The 27,764-nt window shown below is 46.1% G+C and overlaps 1 protein-coding gene and 1 long non-coding RNA gene across 4 annotated transcripts in view; both read left to right on the top strand.

Moving 5' to 3' along the window:
• LOC144304575 (uncharacterized) overlaps window positions 1-11,923 on the top strand; it is a 52,874-nt gene extending 40,951 nt beyond the window's left edge. Inside the window, exons 2-5 of one of the 2 annotated variants that reach the window (XR_013371511.1) lie at window positions 5,487-5,579; window positions 5,671-5,768; window positions 9,708-9,804; window positions 11,416-11,923. This is a non-coding gene — a long non-coding RNA (uncharacterized LOC144304575). The remainder of the gene's footprint in view (window positions 1-5,486; window positions 5,580-5,670; window positions 5,769-9,707; window positions 9,805-11,415) is intronic. The other variant, XR_013371510.1, reaches the window with a different exon arrangement.
• Window positions 11,924-12,297: 374 nt separating this feature from the next.
• The window catches only part of ITGA4 (integrin subunit alpha 4), a 79,334-nt gene continuing 63,867 nt past the window's right edge, over window positions 12,298-27,764 (top strand). The window contains exons 1-2 of one of the 2 annotated variants that reach the window (XM_077883279.1): window positions 12,298-12,570; window positions 13,257-13,378. In XM_077883279.1, the coding sequence (XP_077739405.1) occupies window positions 12,368-12,570; window positions 13,257-13,378 (325 nt within the window). In that variant the 5' untranslated portion in view covers window positions 12,298-12,367. The remainder of the gene's footprint in view (window positions 12,571-13,256; window positions 13,379-27,764) is intronic. The other variant, XM_077883278.1, reaches the window with a different exon arrangement.

The following is a 27,764-nucleotide window of genomic DNA, read 5'->3' as shown; positions in this document are numbered from 1 at the left end:
CGTGGCTGGCGGTTCCCTGGGCTCAGTCTGCAGGGAGCCAGGGAAGTGGGGCTCCGTGCTCGCTGCTCCCCCCCACCCCCCCGTGCCCTGGCCACACTGAGCTGGAGCCCCGCCAGGCTTCCAAGGCCTCCCCATGCCCCTGCCCGCTTAAGAGACAGGCCTGTGGGAGCGACCGGTGCCACAGAGCAGGATGGGGATTTGGTTTTTGGGTTTTTTTTCTTTAATTTTATTTATTTATTCGTGAGAGACACACAGAGAGAGGCAGAGACACAGGCAGAGGGAGAAGTGGGTTCCCTGCAGGGAGCCCGATGCGGGACTCGATCCCATGACCCCGGGGTCACGCCTGGGCCAAAGGCAGGTGCTCAGCCCCTGAGCCCCCCAGGCACCCCCAAGGCGTGGATTTGGATCCTTTCTGCCCAGACCTGACCACCTCGCCCTGCCCACCGCAGGGCACGGGGCCTTGCACCTTGCTGGAGCCCTGGAGAGCAGCCCCTCTACTCTTGGCTTGTTGAGGTTCAGCTAAACCTTGGGAAAACCCACCCCTAATTATTGGCAGAAATCTAGAAGGGGTCTTTATGTCTCAAGTGTGAAGAACCCGAAAATTTTTCTCAACAAGAGCGGAAGCAGATGTATATTTACGTCTGTACTGGAATATAGGCAGGTCAGGTGATACAGGAATCGTTTTCAATAAAAAGGTCTCATGATTAAGATTTGGCGCCCACAGATCTCAAAGGGAACATTCTGTGTTACTTCGTTCCCTCGGCCTTATTTCCAATACTTAGCACTTGTCGGTGAGGCCGACTGGCTTCTCGAAAGGACCTTGAGAGACAGAGGGGCGAAACGCTGGAATTCCCGGGGCTTCCTTAATTTACAAGGAAAACACTGTGACCCCAAATCCAACTAAGCTAGGAATGAAACAGGTGCTCTCAAGCTTTAAAGGCAAGATTTCCTTAGATACTGAGCTTCTCTATGCACAGCACACGTCCCGAAGTATATTAGAAGGAAATAGTAAAAAATAGTAAGTCTGAATGGCAGGTTAGGTTGAGTCTTAGCCCAGTCATTTATTCTTTTTGAGATTTATTTATTTATTATTTTATGTATGTATTTATTTATTTATTTATCCTCTCAAAGTTTCTGCAGAGAAACTTAAGCCAACCTCACACAGAGCGCAGAGCCTGACGTGGGGCTTGATGTCATGACCCTGAGGTCACGACCTGAGCTGAAACTGAGAGTCGGCCGCTTAACCAACTGAGCCCCCCCATGCCCCCCTCAGTCACTTATTAACACGATAATGTGCACGATAATATCCAGGCAATCTTCGTGTCTTTAAGACACCAAAGGCGGTCAGGACAAATCAGAGATTCTTCAGCTCTGTTCACAGTGTCACCCAGGGACATTTGGTTTGGTCAGTTTCCACCTGTTTCCTGAAACTTAGTTTTGTCTTTTTTTTGGGGGGGGGGGAGGTCATTTCTATTCTTCATCTGAATAATAGAATCTTAGTTTCTCTAACTCAAACTTGAGGAAGGTCTTTCTGTTTTTGCCCAGAAACCCAAACCCTGGCACCCACTCAGACGGCTCTCCCTCTAGAGAGGCCAATCTAGTCTCCTTGTAAGGGAATGTAGTCACTGGCCTTGAGCAAGCCAGGTAACACTTTGGAAGCCATTGCTTTACCTCCAAAATGAAAGAAATTCTTCTACCTCCCTCACTATTTTCTTCTAAGGATCCATAAAGTTAGTAGATTAAACCTATAATCGGAAGTTTGCTTAAGGAACCAGGAGTAAGCGTTGGTAAGACAGCGTTACCTCCTCCTTAGCAGAGAAGCATTGGCTGCAATTTTTAGTTGAGATGCTTCTAGGTCAGAATCCTCCATGTAATTAAAGCTGGTCTCTCAGCACTTTGTACCAGGAATAGATGCAGCAACTAGGCCTGACTCAACTCACAGAGGAATGTGAACTACCCATAACACTATTGACTTTCAAAGATATCAGCTAAGTTGCGGGACTTCTTATATTAAATTTTCAATCTCTCCTCCCTGAAGTATCAATAATAATCTTTCCTTTGTCATGGCCAATGTGGTGTGGCGGGGGGGAGGGGGTGCAGGGAGGGGAAACACCAAAAAACAAACAAACAAAAAAACCAAAAAACCACCCGGTTGTTAACACGGTCAGTGCTGTTTCTTATGTATTCTTTTGACCTGATTCCTGTATATTCTTTATTTCTCTGCCTGAGTTTATGCTGGCATCACATTAATGAGACCTGGGTGGCACTGCCTTTTATTAGGGCAGTTAATCATACATTCAGAGGATTCTCAGTTATTTACATACAATTACTCAAAGCTCAATCTCTGTTAATAGAAGTTACTGTGTTCTCCAATTATACCCCAAAATAATCTTTAATTAGGTCTGCATACTCTGGAAATGTTGTCTTAGCAGTTCTCTCCACCCCTGAGATCTAAGTGTTTGTGATCTTTCTAGACATCTTTGACATTTGTCTCAGAGTTTGCAGCGCTGCTGCTCTTAGTTGCTCATCTATTGACGAGAAGAGCAATTTCCAGATTAAGCCTAAGTTGAAAATCATCTCTCTCTCTCTCTCTTTTTTAATTTAAAAGTGTAGCTCTTGCTACCATGGTGCATTTTGTGTCATTTCCTTTTGTGCCATATGATTCCCCTGGGACCTCAAGCTTTACTGATAATTATTTCACAGCTACTTTAGTGCAGCTTAGGAAACATATTCTGTAAATTGTAAAGGTTCATGCCAGTGTAATTTATTTTCTGGATGTTTATCAGAAGACTATATATATATATATATATATATATATATATATATATATATACACACACACACACAAAGGGAAAGGAGTCCTGGGCAAGGCAATTGTGAAACCTAGTAAAGGAAGACACTGTTTCTTGTCTCTACATTCATCACTTCTGACACCAGATGTGTAGGTTTTCCACACCAGGTAATTCCCCAGTTTTCTGCAGACTCCATCTGGGTGTCCTACGATTTAATTCAATCCTGACACTGATATCCAGCATTAGCACAGACCCTACAGATTAAGGGCTCAGTCCCACAAAAAAGACATCAGTCAAAATCTGGGCTTCCCATACTTTGGACTGGCTGGCTAAAAATCAGGGGTCCCCATGACCCTGCCCTTGGGTTCAATAATTAGCTAGGGTGGTTTGCAAAACTCAGGGAAACACTGTATTTAGAAGTTTATCATAAAGGATATGACTCAGGTATAGCCAGATGTAAGATGCACAGGGCAAGGTATGGGGGCCAGGAGACCTGCCGAGCTTCCACGTCCTCTCTGGGCACACGACCCTCAGTGTTCACAGCCCAGCAGCTCTCCACAGCCCATCATTTGAAGTTTTTATGAGGTCCCCTTATACAGGCACAATTAATTAGATCATTGGTCCTTGGTGACTGAACCTAACTTCTAGCCACCCTTCTCTCTCCTTGGAGTTTGGGCCATGGGGCTGAAAGTACTATTCCTCTAATCACATGGTTGGTTCCCCTGACAATCAGCCCCCATTTTCAGGGGCTTTCCAAAAGTCATCTTTATCCCTCCTGAGCTATTTCAAGCTGGAAACAAAATCCAAATATTATAACCAAGATGCTCCTTTCACTTTTATCACTTAGGAAATTACAAGATTTTTGGACCTCTGGCCGGGAGCTGGGGGTAAAGACCAAAATATGTATTTTGTGTTATATCATAGTACTACAGCTGGAAAAGAGTATTATCCAACATTTCTGGAAAGAAAAGTTAAACATTCCTATTCTGCACATACCTAAGCCAGCATATAATAAAAGACAGATGGATGATTGATTGATACACACATAGCGAATTATAGATTTTGATGTATAGACCCATAAATGTTGACATTTATTCAAGATTCATATTTTTCTCCTTGCATTTGCATCATCTCACTTTTTTAAATAGTTATCAACTGAACTGAATGCCTTTCACTTGCCCTCTGTCTAGGCGATTTCCTGATTCCTACTGCAGGCTCTGAAAGTACAGGGTTCCCCAGCTATATATATATATAACTTAAAACAGTAACGTTTTGGAAACAGAAATAACTTTAGTGACATTGGACCCTTTCGTTTTAATAACAACGAAACTGTAAAAATATAAGGAGGGTTTCATTATTAGACTTCATGTCTCCCAAATTGCTGTAAGTCTCTAAAACTTGATTTTTAGAAAGCCTGCCTGTGGTGCCTGGGTGGCTCAGTGGTTGAGTGTCTGCCTTGGGCTCAGGTCATGATCCCGGGGTCCTGGGATCGAGCCCCACATTGGGCTCCCTGCTCAGCGGAGAGTCTGCTGCTCCCTCTCCTTCTGCTGCTGCTCCCCTGCTTGTGTTCTCTTTCTCTCTCTACTCTCATTTTTGTTTCAAATAAGTAACAACAACAACAACAACAAAGTCTGCCTGGGGCACCTGGGTGGGGTGGCTCAGTCAGTTAAGCATCTGACTCTTGGTTTCCACTCAGGTCATGGTCTCAGGGTCATGATCTCCAGGTTGTGAGATGGGGCCCCATGCCGGGCTCCATGAAGCTCTGAGTCTGCTTGAGATTCTCTCTCCCTCTCCCTCTGTCCCTCCTGCTTGCGTGCTCTCTCTCTCTAAGATAAATAAGTAAACATTTTTTTTTAATTAAAAGCCTGCCTATTCTTATATGAAGCATGAAAAGAGTAAGAAATATCTTTATGCACAAAGTTCACAAAGAAAATGTTTACATTATTGTGATTGTGTTGAGTTAGTGTTACCATCCTTTAGACAATAATAAAAGATGGGTCTGAAATGGACTTTTTTCACTCTTATCCACAATTCTAATGAAGTTCTTGTGAACAACATGTGGCTTGAAAACCAAAATACTTTTTCCTAGTTTCTGTAAACAGAGGAAATTTACTTTACAGGGTCAGTATACCATGCAACTGCTATAAACAAAGCTGATCTTCAATGTACGCTGAAAATAGAATATCCGATCTGTCTGCTGGTCTTCCAGCGCACAGACATGAGATAGAGCTAAAATTAGTTTTTATGCTATTGTGCATTATATTTCACTAATCCAAATTAGAAATAATTCTAAGGTTTCTGTAGGATCTTAAACAATTCAGGAAACGTTGGTACATCAAATTATTTTTCTTTCTATGTCTCACTACTGTCCCTACACTGTGGTATAGCCCCTTCGCACTGTTTACATTCCTCCTATTTACTGATGATATTTTAGTCTCTGATGTTCTCTTATCTTTTATCTGGTCTACAAGGAATAATCTCTATGTTCTTTCAGAGTGGTCTGGTTTTAAAAGAAGAAAAGAAAAGAAAGGAAGTTAGTTTTAACTCGATTTTTTGTTTCCTTCAGTCCCCCCACAAAGCATTTAGCTACTTTCAACACCTCGCTATTACATTATCAAATCGGTGCTGTATTATGTGTAGTTTGTATTTAAATGTATTTTGTTCTGTTGCTTTGACGTTGTTTTCTGGTTTCAGGTTTGTGTGTGTTGTGTAATCAGGTTGCCAGCTATTCAAGAATACGAAGGTCTCTTTGATTTCTTTTGTGTCTTCAAAGCGCTTGGATCATGTGTACGTAAATGTTTATTGTGTGATAAAACTTTACCCATGATTAAACAATTTCACACTGTTTATGCACCACATCTCTTTCCAAAATGCCTAGGAATGCTGTTTTTCCAGATGAGGTCATCATACGAGAGGCTCTGGATGAGACACTGGTGTACAGCACTTTTGCATCAACTCGACCCTCTGAGAATATAGGCAAGTGACACCGTGAACTATCTGTTTGTCATGTGAACCTGTGAGATCCCTGCGTGGACCAGTTGTTAAATCATTCCAGTGCCCAAACCCAATCTCCCGGGTCAGATTACTTACGAGATAAAATGTTGTCACGTAATAACTATGTGCTCTGGGGGGAAAATGGCTTTATACGGGGTCCTCTATACATGGAACAAGAGGAGCAATTGTTTCGTTTTCTGAACTGAAGCATGAAATAGACTTGGTTTAAGAAGTTAGAAAGTAACAGTAGTTTCAGGAGTTTTGGAAGACTGTAAAAATAAAATTTCTCAAAATTGCCCTTCTACTCTGGAAAATTGCCCCAAACACCCCAGCAAGAAGAAACAAAAACAAAAACAAAAACAAAAAACACTGTTGAATTTCTCTGTTATGTTCCATTGTGTATGGCATTTGGTACCTGCTGAAATAGTTATTTATAGTCTTAAAGAGTTATTTATTTGTCTGTTGATTTCCCAAACTAAAGGAAACATTTCCAGAGGGAAGGAGAAATAGGTTACGTTTGGGGTAGGTAAAAAAAGAAAATTAGCTTGAGGCCAAGCATGGAAGGTATTCAACCCAGGTAAGAAACCCTAATTTAATTGGGTTAAGTTGGGGGAGGAGCATTAGGAGTCCCTGAGTGGGGAAATGACATATTCATAGTTGTGCTGTAGGAAAAAAAAAAAAAATCATGTGTTTACATATGTCAATGCATTGAGCCACAAGACTAAAAATAGGGAATGATTATTATTTATTGCCTGACTGCCTATTGGGATGCACATCTAAGAAGGATAAGGACCCCAAATCTGTATACCATGTTACGCATAGCCTCTCTCAGCTATAATAGGTGCTCAATAAATATTTGTTGAATGAGTGAATAGAGAAATGTAAGCAATTAGAGACCCCCCAAAAAAATGCCTGCTATTAACTTAGACAACCTTCCACATATAAGCCCTGTGCTCAGATTTCCATACATTGTTTATTTCTATAGGTACTTTATTTCTACATAAATTATATTATTAATGATGATGATGGTAAGAAAAGAAGAATGAAGGAGTCAGGGTTACTATTTATCCTGTACTGATTATGTGCTAAGTAGTGTATTAAGGGCTTTACCCACACTCACTCAGAGGAAACTTAAGAGATTATAAGTCAGGTTGGAACAACATCAACAAACCACCCAAGGTTTGTTTTAGTTTGCTTGTTTTTTGTTTCTTTTCCCACCCAAGGTTTTGATGGGCAGTTGTAACAGACACCTTGGACGACCTACCTTTCGGGGTGACCTGAGCTCCCCTGCTGCTGCGTGGAGTCTGTGTCCTCCTCTGCCTGAGGACTCCTAGCTTGCCTGGGAGTGTGCCTCCCTGTGAACTGTGGGGAGGTTCACCTCCTGCCAGTAGAGCCTGAGTCCTTGGATAGATGCTCCAGCCTCTCAGTTTCCTATGAGGAATTCGAGGGCGTGTTCCACACTGTTTCGCAGCAGTTTTCGGAACCCTTAAGATTCAGAAGATGCTTTGTTTCATGATTCTTTAAAAGCAAATTTGTCAACTGGTATTTACATTCAAGTATCAGGAAATCTGAGCAAATAGTTTCTTTCAAGATAAAAGAATTTTGAGCTTCCGTTTTGTTGTTGGGAACTCTATTACTGTAAAAATAAAACAAACAAACAACAACAACAAAACCCTTGGATTGTCTTAGTTTGAGCCCCAAGAGCAGACCTTGGGACAAGCACCTGAGTGCAGTCAAGTTATTGAGGGAAGGGGACGAAGTGCCTCAGGAGGGTAGTTAAAGGTTAAAGGGGGAGAGTATAAGCATTTGCTTTATGGATCACTAGTAGTGTCACTTATTGCATGCTTGAGTACTTTTTAAAAAATAAGAAATAGAAGCAAAAAAAAAAAAAAACCAACAAACAGTACTCGCTAGACAGGTCTATGATTATTCTACTCTCTCAGACTCATCTCTAAAACTCACTCAGCATTGTCCAAACCCACTCTCCCTTTCCTCTCCATTCCCACTCTTTCTCCCTAGTTGCCTTGAGTGTTGCTTTTCATGGTATCACCACTGTCTCAGTCGCCTACCCTGAAAATGCCCGTCATACCCTACTTCTCCGTGAATTGACAATTCATGTCAATTTTCTCCCCAGTGTATTATATATACCAATTCTTTCATTTCCCCCGCCTTACACTCTACCTAAATTTAGGCCTCGAGACTGCCCTTTATGCCAACACCATTTGTTAGCAAACAACTGTCTCTTCTCCCCCCGGTGTATATGACATTCACATTTGACTATATTGTCTGCTTCTCTAAAGCGTATCATCTGCCTCCTTGAAAATTATAAGCTGCTTGAGAGTAGGACCTATCTTTATATTATGTCTTTGCATCTACGAAGGGACCTAACACATTGCTTTGCATGTAATAATGCATGAAAATAAACTCATAAACATTTAGATTTCTCTCCATGTATGACATTAATAATGTAAAAAGTTCAAATCATGTAAGGGCCATTAAAAAAATACTTAGAGAGCACCTGCTCTGTGCCAGCCAGACTATCAGGTGCTGGAGATTTAGTGGTGAACAACTGCAACAAAACCATGCAAGTGTTCTGTGCTCAAATTGTAGAGAGAAAGAGAAAATGAAAAAGTAAATACATATATCATTATGAGTTAAAGAGCTCTGAAGAGGAAAAACATAGCTGTGAAAGAACAACGTGGTGACCTATTTTAAATGGGTGGGCAAGGAAATCCTCTGGGAGGAGACTTTTAGGTTAAGACTGAAGAAAGATATGAATCGTGAAAAAGTCAGAGGTTTTGTATCCAGGCGAAGGGAGCATTATGGACAAAAGCCCCAGGGGTGAAGAGACTTCGATGCACTCAAAGAAATTAAGGGAGGCCTATGTGGCTAAAGCAACATGACCTGGGCCAAGTGGCCAATGGTAAATGTGCGAAGTAGTCAGATGCCAGGTAACACGGGGCCTTTGGAGGCCACATTAAGTTTGTGCTAGAAGAACAATGGGAAATTATTTAAAGGATTTACACAAGGGAGTAGCAGGCATGATTTGATGTAGAATTTTAAAAGTTCACTTTAGCTTCTTTGTAGAAAATTGACACTGTGGGGAAGGAAGGATGAGTAGGGAAACCAGGTAGTGGATGATTGAAAAGCCCAGATGAGATTTCTGCTCTTGGAAGAGGGTACCAGCAGGACAGAAGACGATCAACAGACAATCTTGAGGAAGGGTTTGAAGACTGAATTAATTGATAGACTTTGATGATTGGTGGATTAGATGTGGGGAATGGAGAGAAGAAGAAATCAAGGATTATTTTCCAAATTTCTGGTCTGAGCAACTGGGTAGATGGAGTGCTATTTATGAGAAAGGAAGAGATTGGGAGGAGGAATAGTTTAGACTCGAGGCGGGAATGGAACTCAGTGTTAGATATGTTGTGGTCACAATGCCCACTAGGTATTCAGATAGAGAGGTCAGGTAGGCAGTAAAACATATGCATCTGGAGCTCTCAAGAGAGACAGGGAGACATGAACTGGGGACTCCTGGTGGCAACTAACAGTATTATATAGCTGGTATTTAAAGACACAGGAAATGGGTTACGTCTCCTAACAAGGGAGGAAAGAGAAGGAAAGAGGGCTCAGAATGGAGCCCTGGGGCTCTCTAGCACTTGTGGAGAAAAAGGAGGCAGTGAAGAAGACTCACAGTGGCCAGATAGAAAAGGGGAAAAAGCTCACAAAGGTAGTATTCCAAGAAGAGAGGCTTTCAAGAAAGAGAAATGCTCACTCTGAGAAGCTGGGCGAGCCTGTATTAGAATCCTCTCTACTGGGGAGGACTTCTTACCAAGGACAGAGATCACTTGTATTTCATCTCTTACTCTTATTCGGGTCCTTTTATTTTTTATTTTTTATTTTTTATTTTTTATTATTCAGGTCCTTGATGCAGCTCCTGGCACACTGGGCACCTGGAACGCTATTGGTCAAACGACACGTATTAATTGGATGGATGCATATTCAAGTTCAGTTGAGGGTGAGGAATAGGCATAAGTCATGTTGAGAAGTCCTTCTCTTCTCCCCAAAGTCCTATCCTTCTCCCCCTGCACGCACTCGCTTACAAAAGCACGGATTAGGGAGATAGCAGTATCTCCAGCAACATTAAACGCCCTTTATTCCCACCGACTTAAGAAAAGTGCACTGTTCTCTACGCCTCGGAGGAAAGAAACTCATGGCTAATGTAGGGTGTGAAGTGGTGATGGGTAGCTGCTTCTAGAAAGGTGGTGAAATTATAAGCACAATCACTTGCCGCATCGAGATGCCCTACTGACCGCTCCTCCTCTTGATTATGCTGTGGAAACAGTTATGTCGAGTGGATGTCATCGCATAAAGGTTTGGTGAAGGGAGGGGAAGAAAGAGGGAGGTGCTCAGGTCAGCGCCCGGCCGGAGTCTGGAGGGTGTGGGAGTGCCCTTGACATATCTGGTTCCCCAGCCTCAACTGAAAATGCTGTGGCTGCAAGCGAGGGGACTGCTGAGCTCAGGGGCTGGTTGTAGAACTGGGCTGAAGTCAGTGCACAGATCTACTCAGAAAGAAATACACCCTGAGTGGAAAAACTGAACAAGACCTTCCAACTTGGGCCCTGATAGCTACTTTTCTGGAAGCCACTTCATTTCATTTTTATGATAGATTGCTTACACACCATTACTTGCCTCTTTGTCGCAGGTAATGAGAGAGTTACTATTCCTCTCGTGTGGTCTGTTGGCAAAAGAGTAAAAATTATTGGGTTGGGTGTGGCTATAATATGTTAACATTCCACAAACATCTCACACTCCACCAGTCCTCTCGTGCATTCTTTTTTTCTCTCTGAATTAGCACCATGTACCCAGATCCCGAACTCACACGCTCTGACTCCGCCTCTGCTCTACGTTCATTTTTACCACTACTAACACCAGGTTTTATGGGTTCTATCTTGCAGAGATTTCTCGAATCTATTTTTTTTCCTTTACCTCTCCTTTCTAGTTCAGGTCACTACCATCTTGACATGTTTTGCTGCGGGAGCCTCCAAAATTAGATTTTCTGTGTTCGGTCTTTTTTGTTACACATCCCAAGCCCAAGACAAATCTTTCAACTTGCATCCTGTCCACCTGAGCACAGAGTTGAAAATTCCTAACCTGGTTTGGGACGTTCATGGCGTGTGCTCGCTTCCCTAGTGAGCCTCCAGGAGTACCTCCCTGGGTGTGCGCAGCTAAGTGCTCCAGCCAAGACCTGCCTCACCCGGTTGCCCTGCCTGGCCCTGCCCGGGTCATCCCTCATGCCTCCCTTCAAGCTGCTCAGCCTAGCTCCCCCCTCTGGGTCCTTCAAACCTCTTTTGAAGGGTCCCTAAATCACTCAGAACTTGCTCTGGTTAGCAAAAGTGTGTCTATGGACCCCTTGGCTGAAAGTTTTCCTGAAGGCTTGCGGGGCCTTGCTCACCGAGGTGTCCGGTGGGCTTAGCATCAGGATTGCTCAATAAGGATGCGGAAGAGATGAATAACTATGTTAACTGTGCGTCTGCCATTACAACCTGAGATGTGCTATTTCAGTCTGGCTTTAATGAACCCTTTCCTTCCTTCCTTTTTTTTTTTTTTTTTTTTTAAATTCACGTAGTAGTAATCAGTAACTGGACCTGCATCTCCTGCCGTGTCTCCAGTCGCTCCAGAACCGGAGGCCCACCAGGACGGCATCAGGGTAGACATCAGCCCCCAGGTCAGGAGCGCTGGGCCGTGGGGCTCCAGGGCATTCTCAGGGGCTCCGATGGTGTCTGCCTCTCGACCTCGGCCTGGGTCTACCCCACCCCCACCCCCTTGGCAGGTGTATCCGGTGGCGGAGGCCTGGGAAGGAGGAGCATCATCATCGGGAAGCGGGGAGCAGGGGCCGCGCGCGGGAGGGTGCGGAGCCCCCGCAGGAAGCAGCCCTAAGGTCCTCGTCGCCAAAAGCGGGGCTCGGGGGCTCTCAAGTTGGTTTTTAACCTAAGGCCCTTCGGTGAACGCGTCGCGTGGTCGCCGGCGCGCCCCCGCGGGCCACCTTCAGAGCAGACCCCAAGCGCCCCCGAAGGACGCAGACGGCTCCCCGCCGCGTCCCGGCGCCCGGGTCGGTGCAGCCGCGGAGGCCTGGGCTCGGGTGCGCGCGGGCCCGGCGCAGGGGGTGCAGGCCCAGCTCTGCGCCCCAGGGTCACCCCGGGCTCCGCCGGCCCGGACGCGCGCCCCGCGCAGCCGAGGTGCCCCAGCGCCCCCTGCAGCCGCGCGCGGCGACACGCGCAGGGCCCGGCGCCTCCGCACCACGCCCGGGACCCCACCCAGGGGCCGGGGCCGCAGAGCGCCCGCGGTCCCCGCCGCACAGCCCGGCCCCGCGGAGCCCACGCCGACCCCGCCCCGCCCGCCCGCCCCTCCGTGCGTCCCTCCCCCTCCCCCTCCCCCCTCCCTCCCTCCGTCCGTCCCGCCCGCCGCGCCCGACACGCCGCGCGGCTCTCGGGGCGCCCCCCCGCCCGGGCCGACCGTCTCGTCCCGCGCAACTTGGGGACGGCGGCCGCTCGCCGTTGGATGTTCCCCTCCGGGAGCGCATGGCTGGGGAAGCGAGGCGCGGGCCAGGGCCCCGGGGGGGCGCCGTCCGCGAGCTGCTGCTGCTGCTGCTGCTGCTGTGCCTGCGGGTGCCGAGCGGGCGCCCCTACAACGTGGACACCGAGAGCGCGCTGCTCTACCGGGGCCCCCCCAACACCCTGTTCGGCTACTCGCTGGTGCTGCACGGCCACGGCGCCAACCGATGGTGAGCGGCCGGGACCGCGCCGGGGGGCGTCGGCGGGGGCGGGGGCGCCCCGGGTCCCGAGCCCCGGCCAACTCCCCGCCCTCGGGAGGCGCCGGCGGGGAGCGCTGCGACGGCCAGCCGCTGGCCCGGCTCGGGGTGGGGGCGCCCGGGGCGGGGGGACCTGGCTTCGGGGACCCGGCTCACGTCTGCGCGCACTTGCACGGTTGTCCCCTAGGCTCGTGGTGGGGGCGCCTGGGGCGGCGGGGGGCGTCCAGGCGCGGGGCTCTGGAGCTGGGAGCTGGGAGCTGGGAGCTAGGGGGGACCTGGTTCACGTCTGTGCGCACTTGCACGGTTGTCTCCTAGGGTCGTGGTGGGGGCGCCTGGGGCCGGGGGGGAGGGGGCGGCCAGGCGCGGGGCTCTGGACCTGGGAGCTGGGGTACCCGGCTCACGTCTGCGCGCACTTGCACGGTTGTCCCCTGGGGTTGTGGTAGCAGCGCCTGGGGTGGGGGGCGCCCTGGCCCGGGGCTCTGGAGCTGGGGGGGGGCGGCTCACGTCTGCACACACTTGCATGGTTGTCACCCAGGCTGGTGGAGGGGGCGCCTGGGGCGGGGGGGGGTGGGGGGAGGTCGTCCAGGCGCGGGGCTCTGGACCTGGGAGCTGGGGGTACCCGGCTCACGTCTGCGCGCACTCGCACGGTTGTCCCCTAGGCTCGTGGTGGGGGCGCCCACGGCCCGCTGGCTGGCCAACGCCTCGGTGGTCAACCCCGGCGCGATTTACCGCTGCAGGATCGGCGGGAACCCAGGCCTGACGTGCGAACAGCTCCAGCTCGGTGAGTTGCGTCCGGGACCCAGGGGCTGCGGGGCTGGAGGGGGAGGCGAGCAAGGGGCCCTCGTGCTGCACGAGCCCTGGAACAGCGCGCTGGCCCTCGGCTAGTTTAAGAGGAATGGTTTTCGCTCTTAACCGCAAGCCACCGAACCTGGGAAATGCGAAGGTGACCCCGTCTGTCCGTCCGACAGTGCACGCTTTCCCGCCCTTTGCTCTGCCCATGACCGGGAAAGCACGGAGCAGGAGAGGCCCCAGGGGTCCTCTTCGCCTCTCCGCCCCCCCTGCGCACCACCCATGTTCGGGCCCCCGCGCACAAGGACACAGGCCCCGGCTAAGCCATCACTGAAGCATTTGTGTCCAACTCTGACCTCTCAGGCTTGTCCAAGAACAGGCGAAGGGGCCCGAGGATCAGGAATAGCAGTTGGAATTGATCCCACACCCTGCCATCTAGCCTCAGGACTGGCTGGGAAAAAAAAAAAAAAAGAAAATGTTATGGTTTTATTTAGAATATGAAATGCAAAAGAAGAGCACCAGCAAAAACTGGCATCCCCCTTATTGATACAATTAACGACGGTGACTAAGGGGTCGAGGTTAATTTTTCCCTCCCGCTACCTCTATGAAGTCATTTCTGTCTCTTCTTAGGCAGGCAGGGAATTGAAAAAAAATGTATTTTGATGGGGGAGGGGAGAAAGTTCATATTTCAAGGCCAAAAGCAAAGTTGTTTTGTACAGACACGTGGCGGGGAGGAAAGGGGAACTCATATTAATTTAGACCTATCTGGTTCCAAACAAGGCTAGACGCTGCTAAACACGATGCTTTATCTCCCCCATCAAAACTCCAGTGGGTCATGGTTGGCGTTGCTCCTACTTTACACGAGGACTGTGTGACTCAGAGGGTTTGCAAGTACTTTTTCTAAAGTTACTCAGCTAATGAGGCAAAGATGGGGCAAGTCAGTCCAATCAGCTCGGTTCCAAAGTCCAAGCCCTTTCCTTTGTGCATCTTCAGCACAAATAAAAATTAAATGAAGAGTCCCATGTGTTGTCTGCTGAGCTGATACATCATCTGTAAGTGGTGAATAAAAGGTTACAATTGGCCCTTTTTTCATATTTGTCTCAGCTATAAATAGACTTTTGGGATAAGCCACTGCATCTTTAACCCCTTTTTCTTTTTATAGTTAGTTGTCTTTGCTTTATCTCCAACTGGGAAGCTGGTTTCCCTCATTTAGAATGAATTCAAATAGGGTATGCACATGACTCAGAGAGCATCCATAAAAGTCTGGCTGGTGTCTGTAGCATGTAGAATAAGCACTAGCCTCTTACTAAGTATCTTCCATCCCAAAAGGCCAACTTGGAAAACATAACTTCCGTAGACTGATCCATTTGGAATAATTCTGCAAAGCATAATTTTCATTGTATGACAGAGTTGTGGGATGAAGAATGAATGAATGGAGGAGACAAACTTGCTCTGCCAGAGGATCTTGACCAAATCTCATCAGGGAAAAGTTTTGTTTCTGTTGTCCTGTCACAGTTTCCTGATCCATGGCATTAGAGCTAGTGGTATTTAGCTCCTACTTCCTGTCTGGAAGGGCACTGAATCTATTTCTAGACGTCTGTGTTTAACTGGAAAGATCATGTCCTGATATTACATGCAATTTGAGATAACAGTTCCTGTCGAAATTGAGGGAAAACCTAAATTTGGGGGGGGTGGGTACGTGGAGTTTAGGGATTGGCTATAGAAACATCCTTAGAGAAATATGCACATGGTTGATGTGCCACAAACAGGAATTAAGTGAAGATTTGTTGGATGGGTAACTGAATAAAGGCAAAGTGAAAGTTTGATTGTCATCAACCTGATTGATGAACAAGAGAATTAATTAGAAATGATAAGCCAAATGACATTTTTAAGTTTCAAAGTTTTGGTCAATAAAAAGAGGTGTTGACTGAGATAAAAGGCAAAAAGGAAGACAAATTTTCTGGTCCATCAGTTGGTTGAAACACGTTAGCTGCGGTAATGGCTTGGAGTATTTGCAAAAGAATTGACAATTTTGCAAATTGTATTTGCAAAAGAAGTTGTTTCTCATATGTCATTTTAAAACATCTTCTCTTCCTTCAATAAAGAAATTGTGTGCTGCCATTCAGAACAAACTCAGAAGTAGGCTGATGCTTCTGGTTAATAGAGATTGGGGATGCAGTCTAGAAAGGAAACACTAAAAACAATAAATTGGTAATGAAAGACATTTAAGGACTATCATCAGGTTTGTGGACTATGGAATATTTTCTATGAAAAAGCTTTGAGAAAAAAGTATGTGACTAAGGACATTTACAATATTCCTATTCTGTGGAGTACGGGGATGGCTTCAGTTATCCTGTCTCACATGGGGGTCGCTATCTCATGCATAGAAAATGCTTAGCTTGATACTTGATGTATAACAGACGTTTAAAAAGTGTTAGTTTATTTCTTTTTTATCTCTGTTTTCTACTTAAAACTATATCTGTATGTTACCTTTTATGGTCAGGTTGAGGTTAGGAAATAGGGACGATTAATAGACCAAACAAAAAGGTAAATGTATAAAGTATGAGGTAACCGTTGAGATGAAACACGATGAAATATAGTTTCTTGTTGACCCAACTGGAAAAATCTGATAGTAACTAAATATTGAGCTATGACTGCCAGGTCAGTCGGGTGTTTTCTTTCCTTTGGAACGACTTAAGTTGCCTTCAGGGAGATGACGTTGGAAGAGCTCGTAAACATGGTACCCATCTCCTAGTAACTTAAATACTGTCCTCGTGGACTGGTCTCTAGGTCCCAGTTAGAATTTCAGATCAAAGTTGGACTCAGATGGACTCCTTCCTTCAAAAGAGGAGATGAGTCCCCTCCCATAGCATGCCACCATCACTGGATAGCGTTGTCATACACTGTGGCAGATTCACTCTAGCCATAATCAGAAGTGAGCAGCAGATGCCCATTTATCTAGAGCGTTCAGGGTGTCAGGTGTTGAGAGTAAGATACCCCTTTTTTGTGAGAAGAATTGACTGGAGTAGAGGTGCTTTATATCCTGCATGCAAACAGGCTGCCTCCACCTCCCTCCCTGCCTGAGAAGTGTCTCTCCTCTCACTCCTTTGGTACACCCCCCCCCTCCCCATGAATCAAAGGAAGGTGGTTTCCCCATCGAGAAGGTCTGAACCCAGACATGTTCACCAACACGTTGGGTCTGAGGGGGACGTGGTGATTTCACATGTCCAGTTGCTTTTCCACTCGGGCCTTCTGTGTCCCTGCTGAGGCTCTTTTTTTTTTTTTTTTTTTTTTTTTTAAGGAAACGTGGATCACAGATGGTTGCTAAATTAAGGCATTACAAATAATGACTCCGTTACTATATGTAATCATAGACCATCTATGGATTACCAATATTCCAAGAATTAGAACATACTAAAATACACAGGTGATCATACAATTATACTAAAAAGATTGTCTTTACTTTGCTACTCAAAAGACATTGCAGATCTTTCTTTACTTTGGAGTCACCACTAATAGCATTTTACTCATGCTACACACACACACACACACACACACCTTCACACACTTATCAGGATAATGAAGTCTCAAGTTCCATTGCCCAGCATGGTAGCCAGTAGCCATATGTGGCTCTTGAGCACATGAAATATAGCTAGTTTGCATTGAGAGCTGCTGTAATGTAAATTAAATGCTGGATTTCAAAGACTTAGTGCAAAATGTATATATATATATATATCATTAATTGTTTAGATATTAATATGTGTCAAAATAAATATTTTAAAATTAATGCTGATTACGTTTTTAGATGATAATATCTGGGATGTGTTAGGTTGCATAAAGTATATTTTTTTTAAAGTATATTTTTAAAGCTGGTTTTCTTTCTTTTACTTTTTTTTTTTAATGTGACTACTATCAAATTAACCATTTCCCATGTGGCTTGTATTATAATTTCTATTGGACAGCACTGCTCTAGAGAAATCTAATTTCCCTGCATGAAAAAACACTAACTTGTTGACAGGTGCTTTCCCAGTGTCTGTGCATAAGCGAGTAGGTCTTTCACTTTTCTTTTCCAGGCCAGGTGCTGCATAGTTATTAGAACCTTTAAGGCTCTTGCCTGTGGTTCTCTTTTCTTTACTGGAAGGAATAATGATTCATCACCAGTCGGTCATCATTATTCCCCTCCAGATTTTCTTCTAGAATTTTATCAGCCTAGCCAGCCTCTTGGGTTATATTACATAACCTATTCGGAAGAGGTTAATTAGCACTGCATCATTAAACTAATGATTACCTCATTCTCGCCTCTGCCCGACTTGCAGGAATTATTAGCTTAACATTAAAAGGCAAACCTCACACGGTCAAAACTTCCAATATGTTCTTGATAACTTTCCTTGTTCATTTTCAGTACTCTTTAAGTGGTTCCTTATGAAGCTGAGACTGATACAGATTGGTCATTTTGAAAAATTGCACCCCCCGCCCGAACATGGGTTCTAATTATGCAGAAAATCAAGACAGAGCGCTTCATTAAGAAACTATCATGTTAAAAAAAAAAAAGAAACTATCATGTTAAGAGAATTAAGTTTCCTGATCTCCAGCAATTGCCCAAACTCTTATCTCTAAAAGAATGGTTCCCACCTAATGTGAGACCTGAGGTTCTTTAAATGCATTTCATTTTTGCCTTGAGTTTACTTGATCACTAATATTCCTAATGACTGAAATTATCTCCCCTTGGCAACAGTTCTAGAGCTAGATGTGGCAATCTGCCGTACATGTGGGTCATCTATTCATTCATTCATTTCCCAAGGGGTGCCAGAGGGCCAGAACTTGGATATAGGAAAGAAACATGGTCCCTGCGCCTAGGGGGGTTACAGTCTATAGGTTTAGGGTATGATAGGAAAGTGTGGTGAGAAGATCTAATCTAACTAGGAAAGTAAGGGGATGGCTACCTGAGGAATTGATGTTCAAGTGCAGAACTGAATAAAATTCAGAAGTTAGCTAAAGGAGGAGGTTTACGGGAAAGGGTGCCACGTAGGCAATGTGTGAAGACCCTGAGGTCCTTGCGAGCATGGCGTCTTTGAGGTGAAAGAAAAATGCATAAAATTGGACTGTGGAGAGTGAAGGGGATGGTAGATTGGAGAGCTGGGCGGGGATTACTTTTGTCCAGCTTTGTGAGCTCTTGTTAAGGAGTAAGAATTTCCCATAGGTAATTAAAGCTGGGGATGAGGATCAGATTTCTGTTTTAGACGGATACTTGGGGCTGCGGGCTAGTGAATGCTCCGGAGTAAATGAGTCAAGGCTGAAGGTAGTGAGTGAGACAACGTAGTAAGATTTTGTTATAACTCAGACTATAGGTGATGATGAGAGCTTGTACTAAGACAGCGGCAGCAAGAACAGAGCAAGACAGATGCTCCACAGTTACTTGGAAGACAGACTCCCCAGGACTTGGTCATTATTAAATGAGAGAGAGAAAAGGGAAGGAAGGTTCCAGAGGTGTCACCCAAGGTGCTGACTGGGGCTGATGGATGGCTGGTGGTGCTGTCCACAGAAGACCTGGAAATAAGTTTCTGGTAATCAGTTGGGTGTATGGGTCTGGTGGGCCCGAGAGGTCCTCGGTGGCAATTTGTGGAGTTGACCGCAGTTGACAGAGATGGTAATCGGAGCCGTGGGAGTTCATGAGTTTAGCCTGGAAACTCTCTAGGCTGACCAGAGAGTCCAGGAGAGATCCCAGAGGATTCTGACAATTTGAGAAGTGGCTAGAAGAGTGTTGCTCAACTCTGGCCGCAGCTTAGATTCTCCTGTAGGGCTTTCAGAACCCTGGTGCTCGGGGCTGCTGGATGGTTCAGTTGGGTAAGCATCTGCCTTGGATCCAGGTCATGAACCCGGAGTCCTGGGATCAAGCCTGCGTTGAACTTCCTGCTCAGAGGGGGAATATTTCTCCCTCCCTCTCTGTCCCTCCCCCACCATGCTCTCTCTCTTGCTGTCTCTCTCTCTCTCTCAAATAAATAAAATCTTTAAAAGAAAAAAAAAAAAGAATAGCTGTGCTCATCCTAAATAAATAAAATCTCTGCAACTGGATCTAGGCAGGTGTGACATTGTGATTTATAGTAAGAAATATAGTTTGGTCTCCTTCCCTATTTCTGGCACAGAGCTCCCAAAACTCTTGGCATTTTCTAAGTGAAGAGAGCTACAAAGATGTCTTTTGTTAGAGAGGTGGCTTTTGGACCCCACGTAAGGATGAGGGGTGCTGCTTGCTAGTGGAGCCAAACATGGGATTAGAGGGTTGGGACTTTCCCTCCTACCCCCTAACCTCCAGGATGGAGAGAGGGGCTGGACGTGGAATTAATCACCAATGGCCAATGATTTAATCAGTCATGTCTCTGTAAAGAAGCCTGTATAAAAAGGACAGGGTTGTTGGAAGAGCTTCGGCATTGATGAACACATAGAGATTTGGGGAAGAGTGAAGTGCTCAGAGAAAGTGAAAGCTCCATACCCCATCTCCAGGCCTTGCCCTGTGCATCTCTCCCATCTGGTTGCTCCCGAGTTATATTCTTTTATAATAAATTAGTAATCTAGTAAGGAAAATGCCTCTCTGAATTCTGTGAGGTGCTCTAGCAAATTAATCAAACCCAGGGATGGGGTAGTTGGAATTCCTGAGAGCCAGTTGGTTACAAGTAGAGGTGACAACCTGGACTTTTGATTGGCATCTGAAGCGTGTTTGTGTGTGTGTGTGTGTGTATTGAGGATGGGTCAGTCTTGTAGGACTAAGTCGTTAACCTGTGAGATGTGATGCTTTTGCCAGGTAGTGTCAGAGCTGAGTTGAATTGTAGGGCACCCAGCTAGGGTCAGAGAATTGCTTGGTGGTGGTGTGGAAACCACTGCGCCCGACCAACACACACACGAGGGAAATTGAGGACAGAACCCTTAGTAGAGTTTCCAAAGGTCCCCAGATGATACCAATATTCATCCATGGTTGAGAACAACTGGAGAAGAAAAGGGGAGGCTGAAAAAAATTACTCAAGAGAAGCTAAAGAGGTAGCAAGGAAATCCGGTCAATGCGGCGTTGTGCAAATCATAGGATGAGAGATCCGGGGAAGAGTTGAGTGGTTGGCAGTATCAAAAGTTGCCAAGAGGTCAAGCAAGGTTTTTACTTAAGTTTTTACTTAGGAGGTTTCAGTGGATGTAGAGAGAAATAGTTCATGAGTAACCCCAGCAAGACCAGTTTTAGTGGCAAAGCCAGACTGCAGAGGCTGGAGGAGAAGTGAGGAGTACGAAAATATTGGTAGCAAGTGTCAACAACTCTTTTATGTGGGTTCTTCCTTCATGAATTAAACACATTTTTATTGGTTGCTTGTGCTAGGTAGTCGGAAGAGGAAGTCGAGCGAGACATGGCTAAAGCCCTCAAATCACTCCCTCTAGGTGACAAAAGAGGTAAATGTTGGGTCATTAATCATGAGAATATGTACTAAACATGACAAGAGAGACCTGGTGGGGAGAAGAAATTGTTAAATGATGAGTGAGGTTTTCTGGAAAAGCAGACACCTGAGTAGTTGAGCCAGTTGTGACGAGTTTTGATGAGCATATGGGGAACGTTCAAGAAATGTGAAATGGATGGATGCATTCCTCAGATTCGGGGTGACTCCTCTGCTATACACCTCAGCATCACTTTGGGAGGTCTGGGCCAGCCTGGATTCCCAATGATTTTGCCTGCTTTCATCAGGCAACCTAAACAATAATACCTACTCCTGAGATACGGAGCTTGGAACTGACCATCTCTAAGAGCAGGGATTTTTTTTTTTTTTTTAATTTTAAGGCAGCTGGAAACCTCACAGTAGAACAGGGAAGTGGACTTACAAGTGTTCAATAGCGCAGTGTGCTTGTTCTGATGCCCCCAAGAAGCTTCAAACAAGGAATCTTTCTCGTAGAAATTATTTGGAATCCTGTGAAAATGTGTTCAGAAATAGTAAGCACGTAAACTTAGTTGTCAGATGGCTTTTGTAGGAAAGATTTGTGTGAAATGGAACAGGCACGTCCTTTCAGAACTACTCCCTACGTGGAAGATTCCTTCAGTGTAGACCATATGTTTGGGAAGTCTGCCTAGGTCTACCTCACCCCGTACCATTCTTGTTGTCTTGTGAAAGGGTGTTAGTATTCTTCGGAATATCATTATTTTGTCCACAAATCATCATCTGGCATCGCCTCCCTTCCTTTACACTTTGGACAGAGGCATGTCCTCTGGCACCGGTAGCTCTGCCTCTCCCTGCAGTGGCCAACGCCATGCAGCTCCTGACTTTTGTTTCTCTCACATACTTCACACCTCACATCCTCCTGACCTCCTCCGTCCAGCCCTATAGATTCCCAAACCAACCACAGTGCTTCAACACTGACCACCTACCGTTGCGTGAGAGGTTTCCCTAGACTTTTTTGGTTTTTTTTTTTTCAGTTTACATTTTTTGTATTGTCCTTGTTTCAAAGACACGCAAAATGGTACCCATCTATAAGCGATGGTCTTTCAAATGAATCTATAAGTCCGAGAGATTAACTGAAAACCGCAGAAATAGTGAATTTTCTAATGTTGGAAATCAATGTTGTGAGAGTAGGTCGTTCTAGAAATAGAATTTGCGTAGGTTTATTAGTAATGCCAATATTTGGCTTCTCTCCCTGATTCCCTGGGAAAAGTCATCATAGCGATCACTGTAAGGTAGCACAGGGCGGTGGCCGACAGTGTCGACCTGAATCCTTCCTTCCCCACTTTTTTAGAGCTGTAACTTGGGGCAAGATGCTTACCCTCCCTTGTTTCAGCTTCTCCATCTGTAAAATTTGGATTATGATAATAGTATCTGCCCAGAGGGATGTCATGAAAATTAAATGAGTGAATTTTTATGCTTACATGGTATTAAAAGTGTGCTTGGGTACTTAGGAAGCCTGTAACAAATATTAGCTATTGTTGTTAAGACAACAGCCCCTCTTTAAATTATGCTCACTCAGGGTATCAGTTGTGCTGCCCTTTTCTGCTGCAGTTAGTAAAAAGACTTGTTTAGGTTTTCTGTAGGAATTTGAAGAAGTTTGGGCTTAAGGTCCCTGGAGGAGAACCTGAACCTAGAATTAAGCTCACAAGTGACCTGGTTTTCTCGAATTTTGAGGTCTAGTGATGACTCAGGATCAACCCATATTTATAAAATTGCAGCCCTAAAACTTGGCTCTGCTGCTGGGGGGTATCTATGTCTGTGTTGAACTCTCCCTGAGTACAATAAAGTAAAATAAAGAAAATACCATTTTAAAATAAAAAAGGGGGGTGTTAAATAAAATGAAACAGAGGACTGAAATAGCTGATTTTCTTCAGACCTATCGTTCTACGGGCTCTTTCTCACCCAAATCGAGCTTGATTGTTAGCCATTATCAGAACTGGACTAGGAAGCCTGAGAATGTGACGTGTAACTGCATGTTTATACAGAAAGAAAATACTTTGAGACCGGTTTCTAATTTTGATGTTTATTTTGACATTTGACTCCTTTTTTTTTTTTTTTTTTTTTGCTTATTTTGATATCTTGACTCCAGACAAGCTGGAGGAAATAGTCTCGGAAGTTCAGGACTCCCACATCCCGTGTCATCTCTAAATGGGACGTTTTGCTTGTCAGGACCTAAAATTCTTGCCATTGCTGTAGAAGTCCCAGGCAGCACTGTTCTCTTTTAGAAGCATCGCCACCGTGTTTCATTAGGTACGTGGGGAAGTACGTAGTTGACTACAGTGAATGCAGAGGATCCGATGGGTATTAGTGACTGGCAGGAAAAGCTGCCAGAAGGGGCCACCTGGCCGCCGGATCCCGAGGCCGCGGGTCAAATCCCGCAGTGGCCTGAGCCCCTGTGCTGGCGCGGCGCCCCTGGCCGGGGCAGGGATGCGGGGGGAGCAGCGCCCTCCCCGTTTAATGAGCACCTACTAGGTGCCAGGCAGTCCTGGATGCGCAAGGGCAGGTTTCCTACGATCCTCACAACCCTGCAGTGGTGGATCCAGTAGTCTTCCTATCTGAGTCCAAGGTTCCCATTTGATCCCATAGGACTGATTTTCTGACATTCTCACGTCGGGCAGAGGAAGGAATCGACACGATTATTTTTGCTCACCGTTGTCGCTTCTACAAATAAAGATATCCCGCATAAATGGCTCTTTATAGGACACAGGCTAGGACAGGGTTCATCCAGCTCTCAAGATTATTTAGGAAAAATTGAAATATATAGGACTCATCTTTCGATGGAAAAGAACTTCAGCTTATAAAAAAAAAGGTAACTGGTGGAGGAAGGGCTCTCTCACTGGTTTTCAGAAACTTAAAATTTTGTCATGTTTTTGAAAGATCAGGTGAGTGAATGTGTTGTTCCTGTTACTAGAAAGTTAGGCTCAGGGCCCCAGCTGGGTGTCTGACCCGACAGGGAAGCCGCAGCCCCGGGACGTGGGCGGAGAGACCAAACATGTCATTGCGCCCCGAAGTCCCAAGCTCCCCTGTCCACAAAGGGTCTCATTCAAGCTGTCAGCTAGTTTTGTGTCTGGTCTTTCCCCCTGGGCCTTCCTCAGTGGACATGCGAAAATAGGGGATCCCTGGGGGGCTCAGGGGCTGAGCGGCTGCCTTCAGCTCAGGTCATGACCCCAGAGTCCAGGGATCAAGTCCCGCGTCGGGCTCCTGCATGGGGCCTGCTTCTCCCTCTGCCTGCGGCTCTGCCTCTCTCTCTCTCTCTCTCTCGAATAAATAAATACAATCTTTAAAAAAAGAAAGAAGTGCCAAAATACTGAGAACCGATCTAAGTTGAGGAACAGGGCAGGGCAAGGTAGGAACAAAGCAAAGGGCATTTCTCTCCAGCTCCAGAACAGTCTGCGGGCGGATTGGTGACGATTGACACATTTTAAGGTGAAACAAAAGATTTAGAAAGTGAAATCGGCGTCAGTGAACAACTCGTGCCCCTGAAGTCGTCGTAGGGTTGTGTTGTACATGCGAGACAGCAGCGGGAAGGAACAGAGATCTTCGATTCTCTCAAGCTTCTGATTTGTTCGCTTTTTTTTTTTTTTTTTTTTTCTTTTTTCGCCACGGATCAGCCCCCTGGATTCAAGGAAGACACTTTGCTTCCTTAAGATTCAATTTTCTCCTCTGTAAAATGGGATTGATAACAGGCCCCTGCTGCGGCTGCTGCGAAAATGAAAAGAGTTAAACGTGAATGATGAGGCCTGGCAGGGATGCGCCGCAGATACTTTACGGAGGAGGATATGTGACGTGCCATATGTGCAGCTTAATCGTGCTTAGCTTAATCCTTAAAATAATAATAATGTCAACCTCGACGAAACGTTTGCCTGCTTCCTCTGCTAGGCCCTGCCCCCGTGGATCACATCCAGCCCTCCGCGTCCTCCAGGACCCCCCCCCCCACCAGGCACCTCCTGGGGGCCCAGCCCATCCTCTGTCTTACATCCTCCCACTCCGATGAGATCTTCCAACCTGCAAATGTTGTTTCCCTTCAGACCATCTGTTACCCTCTAGAAACTGAAGGGAGTAATGTTTTGGAGGAGTAGAGACAGACAGTGGTGAAGGAGGGAGACCTCTCCAGAAGCTTTCATCCCTGAGGGTTTGGTGAGGCGTGTCCTCCCAGGGATGTTGGTGGTAGTAAGTGTGTCTCAGAATCCCCTCCCTCCGCGCACAGGTGTTTCGTCTCTGCCTGTTGCATGTAAGGTCCGGCCAGTGCTTGGGACAGCTGCGGCCCAACGGGACGGTCCCGCTGCCCTCGCGGCTGGAACATTCCAGAGCAGACATCTAGTCTTCCGTAGTCCCTGTCCTATTTTGGCCTTCAGAGTGATGACACTAAAACTGGTGATGTAACAGCAAAATGAGGGATGGAGAAGACTGAACCTAATGACCTTTGTGCCGACGGCCCTTCTATTCATCTGACAAACCTAACCCCTCGTGCCCGTTTACACACGTGTATTCACTGATACAAGGTCCATAGATGGAAATTTTTTTTAAAAAAAGCAAAGCAAAATAAAAAGCATACATTTTGTACATTCCTTCCCAAATGGGGGGGGGGGGAGGAAGGAAAATGAAAAATGGGCCTTACTTTGAAAGAATATGGTCTTATGTGGCTCCGTATTTTTACTATCTACTATCAACTGTGCTCCGAGTAGTCGTTCTGGTTGTACAAACAGCTCGGGAAAGGATCACACGTTAATTTCTGCTGCCCTCTTTTATGTAAAACCACGTAAAGTACTTTTTTCAATTATGACGCTGATTTGATTTACTGAGCGTTTAGATTGGAAATGTATGAGCCGAATTGAAAACCAGATTGTAAATCATTCCGGCATGACACTGGGGTAAAATACAAAGATAATCCGAGTTTATTTATGATGTCCTGTCAGGGAAATTCATGAGAATTAACTTTCTCCTGACAGTTCTAATAATAGTCATTTCTGACCACGTTAGAAATACTCTATTTCCACACGAAGAAAGTCTGCTTAACATCTGTTACCCTATTTCAGTATCTAGCGGGAACCAAGGGGGACAAAAAGGTATCACAGTGTATTTTGAAGATGGAGTATTTGCAAATACGGTACAACACGGGAGAAGGCCATTTACCCTGTAGAGCGACAAGCTCAGTGGCACACGACACCCGCCTGGGGGAAGCTTTTCAAAAAAGTCTCATCTTTGGGTCTGACTCCAGGCAGGTCAAATCTGGGCCTCCTGAAGTGGGGACCAGGTGTCCGGGCTGGTTTCAGACTCCCCGCCCCCCCACCCCAGGTGATCCCAATGTCCGGTCCCGGCTGAGAACCGCGTTCTAGAAGCGTGACCTCGGGCAAAAGCAAGGTGAAGGGAAAGCTCTGCAGACAGCCCTGAGTATAGGCCGCTGCTGCTGAGGCCAAGGCTGACCTCTGACCTCTCCGCACAAATTCTGCAAGGGCCTCAGGAGGCAGAGGGCAAAACATTTCTCGAAATTAAGACCCAGAACAGCAGTGCTGACTTCCAGGCTCTTCTGGGACCTTCTCCCGTGTTGAATTCACCACTGAAAGTACCAAATACCCGGGTCTCTCTGTCCCCGTCGGGTGTTGCCTCTATGGCAAGAGCAGCAGCAGGAAGTGGGAAGGAGAAACCCGTGTAAAGGTGTGTGTGTGTGTGTGTGCACTTCTTAGAATTAGTGTTTGGTTCTCGTGTGGAAGAGTGATGATTGCTTCGCGACGTTGTTTTGGTGAATTTTCGTGTTGCCTGTGCTTCTTGAGACACAAAACATGAAGAGAAGAGACTTTAGTCCAACCACGATGGAAGTTTTGAACTGTTTTTTTTTTTTTTTTTTTAATTTTAACTGGCTGACCTCCCCTTTCAGCACACTTGTCTGGGCTGTGTGCTGAGGGTGGGATAACGATGAGCAAGATGGGGGTACTGGCAGGGGACAGTTAGGTCCTTAGCGACGGGCCCTTGGAATGAGGATGGTTGGGAATGAATGAAGGTAGTTGTGTTAGGCTCCCCCCAGGGAAACAGAACCAGTAGGGTGGGTGGGTGAGTGCTGGGTAGATGGAGAGACAGAAAAGGAGATTTACTATAGGAATTGGTTCCTTCCCTTGGAAGGCGGAGTCCCATGATCTGCAAGCTGAAGAGCCAGGGAAGCGGCCATTCAGGTCCAAGGCCTGAGCAGCAGCTGGGAGTGGGGGGCGGGGAGGGTGATTGGTTTAAGCCCCTGAGATCTGAGGGACTTGCAGACACAGACACGGAAAGGAAAATATTTGAGGGAAGTGACCTTGAGGAAGCAGGAACGGGAGTTTTACGGCTCTGGTGGATGAGGCTGTGAGCGCTGAAGGCTCTGGGATGTCACCAGGGAGCTGAGGTAGCGCAAAATCCCCCTTGGCCCCAGAAAACCACCTAACACCCCAGTTGCCCTGGTTTTCATTTTAAAATGTACAAACGAAAGAGCTCAGTTAAGAAACAGGCCATAACAATCCCCATGAAAACTCTGTGGCCATTTTCCTCAAATGGCTTAGGTGGTATTTTGCGGCTCTGTGTTTATTTGATCTTGGGGCTGGCATCTCTGGAACAGTGGATTTGTTTCTAAATATTGGGTATAATCGATCACGTAATAGTGATGAAAGCGTCCATTAAATACGCCACATTTGAATCACAAGGTGTTGTGACCCCCTTTCTCTCTCATCCTTAGTCATCTTCTTGCTCAGTTGCCTTAGTTAACTGAGTGACGACATTCTAGAGAGGCTTTGGTATTTTCCAAGAAGATGTGTTGTTAGAGTGTCTATTGTGGTAAATAATGGGAATCTCACCTTCGGGTGGGCAGTCCACCATTTATCCATCTTGACAGCAGTAAAAATAAAAGAATAACTGGCAGCTTTGGTGAAAAGTCCAAGGAAAATCGCATCA

The sequence above is a fragment of the Canis aureus genome, chromosome 34 (assembly GCF_053574225.1).
Source record: "Canis aureus isolate CA01 chromosome 34, VMU_Caureus_v.1.0, whole genome shotgun sequence".
NCBI lineage: Eukaryota > Metazoa > Chordata > Mammalia > Carnivora > Canidae > Canis > Canis aureus.
This window is presented reverse-complemented; position numbering and strand designations above follow the sequence as displayed.